General features: G+C 45.4%; 1 protein-coding gene across 1 annotated transcript; it reads left to right on the top strand.

Moving 5' to 3' along the window:
- The first annotated feature begins 261 nt into the window (after positions 1–261).
- Positions 262–5243, top strand: LOC119583622 (neuroligin-4, X-linked-like). Its single transcript, XM_037932206.1, has 3 exons — positions 262–523; positions 1088–1203; positions 1681–5243. Exons 1-3 carry the CDS (start codon positions 300–302, stop codon positions 2511–2513), a joined length of 1173 nt encoding a protein of 390 aa, XP_037788134.1. The 5' UTR covers positions 262–299; the 3' UTR covers positions 2514–5243.
- Positions 5244–5453: the final 210 nt, after the last annotated feature.

Raw genomic sequence — 5453 nt, 5'->3', positions numbered from 1 at the left:
TCTCTCTCTCTTTCTCTCTCTCTCCTCCCTTTCTTTCCCCTATCCTCTCCTTTTCCCAACCCCTCTCCCTTTCTCCCACCCCCTCTCCTCTCTCTCCCACACTCCCCTCTGGTTCTCCCTTTCTTTCCCCCACCCCCTCTTCCTCTCCTTTTCTTTTCCCCACCCCCTCTCCCTCTCTCTTTCCTCTACCTTCTCATTCTCCGTTTCTCTCTCGCACCCCCTTTTCCTCTCCCTTTCTCTCCCCCATCTCCTCTCCCTGCACATCTCCCCTCCACACACACCCAAAACACAACACAAGAATGCACACGTTTGGAGTCTCCTTCACCGCTGCTTCTTCTCTGTCTTTCATCCGGCCGCCGCAACAACAGATCGGGCCCTTGGTTCCCCTGAATGAGCTCATCTACGTGTTCGGAATGCCCCTGGGTGCCTACGGCCCTTTGTCTTCTGGCCTGAACTTCTCGAGGACCGAAGTGGCGCTCAGTGAGTCTATCATCACGATGTGGACCAACTTCATAAAGACAGGGTGAGTGGTTCTTGCCCTGTTTGAAGGAGGTCGTTTCAGGGCGTGTTCTTTTTTCTCCACCTCCTTCTTTTTGGAGTGGGGAGGGTGGTGTTTTACTTTTCTTTTTGTTTTATATTTTTCCTTCTATTTCTTCCTCTTTCCCTGTTTTTTTTTCTTCTTTTCTTCTTTTTTCATCCTCTATCTTTCCTCTCCCTTCATCCTCTTATACGTTTTCATCATCTTCTCTTTTCCTTCTTCTTCCTCTTCTTCTTCTTCTTCTTCTTCTTCTTCATTCCAGTCCTTTTCTCTTTTTTCTTTTTTTCATCTTTTTCTTTGGCTTTTTTTTTAAAAGAGATTTTGAAATTCCCTATATCCTTCTCTCTCTCTCTCTCTCTCTCTCTCTCTCTCTCTATATATATATATATATATATATATATATATATATATATATATATATATATATATATATATATCCATCTATCTATCTATTTATCAATGTATACGTGTCTCTATGTGTGTCTATCTATTTGTTTCCTCCCTCCTCCCTATTTTCAAGATGTTTTCTTATCCCCCCTCCTCCCCCAGGGACCCCAACGACAGCGGCGCAGGAGACCTCTGGGGCGTCGTGAGGGAGAGGTCCAAGTACAGGACTCAGGACTGGGCCAAGTACGACCCCACCCACAGGAGGTTCCTCGAGCTAGGTAGGCCTTTTTTTAATGAACTTGAGAAACAGAGATAAAGAATAAAAAACGATAGACATAGATCTGTATTCATGAAATAAGTTTCTAGGTGGTTTCGGTTTCATTTCTCTTTTTTTTCATTTTGTTTAATTTTTTGATGTGGACTTCATTAAATGAGGGATTAGATTTGAGTTTGATTTATTAATACTGGATGCAATTTTCCCGTCACAACAAAAATTTCATATGAATTGTAATCATCTGCTACACGATTGAATAATTCAGTCGTGTGGTTAGTTTTGTCATCAGATCTAAAGCTTACTTTGTCATTATCAGCTGTGAAATAAAAACAAACTGTTCACACGGGTCTGTAGAAGTTTGTGCTTGCTGTTTTCCAAAAGGGAATTTTAGAATGTTTTAGAGTTTTGAGCTAAATTAAAGATAAAGTGGCCCTCTAGACTACTACTGCAGCCAAACTAACCTCTACCCTCTGCTCCGCAGGCAGCCGCGGCCGCGTGCGGGACCACTACCGGGCGGGCCGCGTGGCGCTGTGGTCGTGGCTGGTGCCCGGCCTGGAGCGCGTGGGCGCCCGCTACGGCCCCGACTCGCCCTTCCACCGCCTGCCCAAGTACCTGCAGCCGGACACCTTCTCGGGCCCGACGCGCCCCACCAACCTCTCGAGCAACTTCCTCCCGCCGCCGACCACGCCCGCGCCCACTACGCAGCAGCTTTCCACGCAGGCGCACACGACGCCGCGCCCGACGGTGCTGGTGCTGATGAACAGCAGCAGCGTGGCCGGCCTACTGGAGGACCTGGGCACGGGCCACAAGCCGCAGGGCGCCGCCGCCTTCCCCTACACGACGGCGCTGAGCCTGACGGTGGCCATCGGCTGCTCTCTGCTCATCCTCAACCTGCTGGTGTTCGCCGCCGTCTACTACCGCCGCGACGCGCGCCAGGCTTTCACCAAGGCCAGTCACGACGGCAGCAGCGACAGCGGCAACGACGTGCAGCTGCACTCATCCGGCGACCCGTGCAAGCCCATCTCGCCGTCGCACTACGGCACGCTGCGCTCGTCCGCCACGCTGCGCTCGTCGCTGGCCACGTCGTTCGAGGGCGAGCAGCAGCACGAGTGGCCGCCCGACTACACCAGCAGCTGCCAGAGCGGCGAGGACGGCCCGCTGTGCGGCCCCGGCGAGCGGTGCCTGGCCGGCCACCCGCACAACGGCACGGCTTCGCGGCGCGGCGTGCACAGACAGTCCATGTCGTACAACCCGCACGTGGACACGCAACTGTCGCCCGCCGTGTACGACGACACCCCCGACATGCACGTGTGAGGCCGTCGCCGGAGTGCAGACGCCCGGCGAGCGCGCAGACGCAGCGCCCGCATCGCGCCAAAACCTTTCCTTTCTGCGACATGTACATTGTTTATACATATTTTGTAGAATGCTTGTCGAAGCTGATCACTAACCGAGCATTGCTTACTCACCGCCGACCGGAACAGTTTTGAGAGTCTCCGGAGAGGCGCGAGCGCCGCCGCCGAGTGGCAGCTCGTGAGAACAATCCCAAGGAAGCGCAGCAGCGTAGCTAGAGGTCTAGATGGTGTCCAGATACTCTTCCTTGCGAGGCTTCCCGAACCGCCATTCATAAAGAGGATCAGAGTCGAGAGCCGAGTGCACCGAGGCGCGTTCTGGCAGAGGCTAGAGGAGTGGTTCTCAGTTCGGTCCAGGACACGGACCCGCGGCCTAAGCAAAACAAGTTACGTTATAAAAGGGATGACAATTCGCGTTAACGTAAACTCCTTACAAAAAGAAGTTTGAGAAATTATATAAGACAGTAGACAAGTAATATCTGAAATATAGTTATTACAAGAATAATTTTGAAGAAATGTATAAACATCAAACATTTGGCTGTGAAATGCATCCCAAACGAACATATAAATTACACAACATATAATTCTCTCTGAAATTTGATGAATGCATTTCTTGCAACGACTCCCAAATCATTACGATGTGCGGACCGCCAAAATAACCATGATGGATTTCGTGAACTGCCAGCAGAGAGCCACTGATCTAGAGATTCAGTTTGGATACTTGGCCATCCTTCTTTACGATGCCAGCTTCACCCTTTTTCCTTTTTGAATCGATAGATTCTCAGTGATCCATGTTTATTCTGTGTGACAGATTAAAAGCTGATTATATAATCACTAAATCTGGACGATGTGAAATTTCAAGATAATATCACGTGATGTGTACATAATTCAGTTAATGTTTTTTCGATGAGTAGCTGGGCATATATTTTCCCGCCACAGACGACATTGTTAAAAAAAATCGGAATGATCGTGGACCTATTAACAAAATTCTTATCATGATCAATTACATAAAAAATAATAACTCAATTATATATAAAATCAATAGAACATACATGTTATTTATTCAGTTAAAAAGATAATATACGATTATAAGAGATATGTTCGTATCCCCTTAGGTGTATTGCACGTATCCCGCGACCCTCTGATCCTCTCTGAGAATACAGTAGAATACATTATCGTTTTTTGCAATAACAGTGACGTAAGTGGGATTCAGACTTTAGGGTTTATATCACAAGGCGAGAGAAAAATTGCGTTGAGAAACGATCAGATCGTTGGACGCAGCTACGCTTTGTGTAGTCGAGAAATGGGCGCGTCAAAACGAGAGAATCAACCGTTTATTGAAGCCCATGTTTTATTTTTATTCGGTAACTACTCTCGCGCCATGCGTCGTGAGTGACGTCAGTATTAGGTATTCAAGTATCATTTGTCTCGTGGACAATAATAGACTTTAGATAGATAGACGTTTATCAGAAGCGTTTCTAGTGTACGGCATTTACACTCCTGGAACTGGACGCTTCTCTTCGCTCTGAATCTAAATGTTATTTCATTTGTTTTTGAGAATAATCAGAAAGAACTTCCAGTGATAATGTAAACCTGCAGCTAGAAGGGGATTTTGACCATCCACTCAAGAGATGTTTGTTTACGTATGTAATCTCATCTTTTATAATATATTTTTTCTTCATTAAAAACGAGTTGAATTTTTTATATTAATTTTGAATTTAGTAACTGCTGGAATCAACATTGTGCTATGTATTATTACGTACTGATGACCATTGCTTGCTTAGCTGCTAAGAGTGTTCCAAATGAATGTACTGTACATAGGCAGAAGAAGAAACACTAACGTGAAATAATGAATAATCACGTATCAACGGCTCCGCTGCCATCACCAGATCATTGTTCACTTGGCGTTCCCGACGAAAGGAAAGTTCTCAATGAACTCTTGGTTAAGGCTTTCCGAACTCGAGATAAACAGGGTGATTTGGAAGCTCAACCATATGAAAAGGACAACAGTAACGTTTAGTGTGAATAATATTGATAAAAATGATTTTTCGCTACCTTCGCCGAAAACCGATATTTTGGGGGAATTGCCCGAGGACTTTCCAGCTAGTTCCCGTGGCCACTGACCTCCTACTCAATTTGTGAAATACGGTGAGAAGGTAAAGCAAAGCTTCGTGAATATTTTCGAACCTTTCACTCTCTTTCATTTCGCCCGCGCCTCATTATTCATACAAATGAGGTCAGGAAGAGGTTAACACGTGCTCTTGCAGCATTTCAATTGGATTTATTTCCCACCAATATGAAAGAAGACTTGGATAAAAACGGTGCCGCCATTGGTCAGGGTTTGGGAGGCGTGAACCAATGGGGACGCGCCTCTTCACCTCACGTTAAAAAATATCTGTATACTTATATTTGAAGGAGAAAGTGTATATTATGTATAGCATATACCACACCCCTTCCCCTCCCTCAGAACCTTAGATATAACAAAGTATGATTTGTTGTGGGTCCCATGGCTGTCAGTAGAATATATATATATATGTATATATATGTAAAAATATATTGGTGTCTCACAATGATAGATACGTTTCATATATCAGTGACAAAATGTTATTAATATTATTTTTCAATCATCGTAGACGCTCTCCTGTGTTTGGTATCCCCAAAATGCCCGAGTAAATTCAAACGCAAGCATAATCAAGATTATAAAAACGATGCTTATTGTTTAATATATAAGATATGTATTCCCCGTGCTCAAGAAACATGACATTGCTATCGAAAAAAGTAACTGAAGACTGAGACTGTTCTTTTAAGTGTTTGAAATTATTATTATCAAATTATAGATATATATAAATATACACCATTCAACCCTAGTTCCTCTAACCCCCATCCCCACCCCACGCCCACACCC

Source organism: Penaeus monodon, chromosome 17, assembly GCF_015228065.2.
Source record: "Penaeus monodon isolate SGIC_2016 chromosome 17, NSTDA_Pmon_1, whole genome shotgun sequence".
Taxonomy (NCBI): Eukaryota; Metazoa; Arthropoda; class Malacostraca; order Decapoda; family Penaeidae; genus Penaeus; species Penaeus monodon.
Note: the sequence above shows the minus strand (reverse complement) of the source record. Positions and strands in the feature narration are given on the sequence as shown.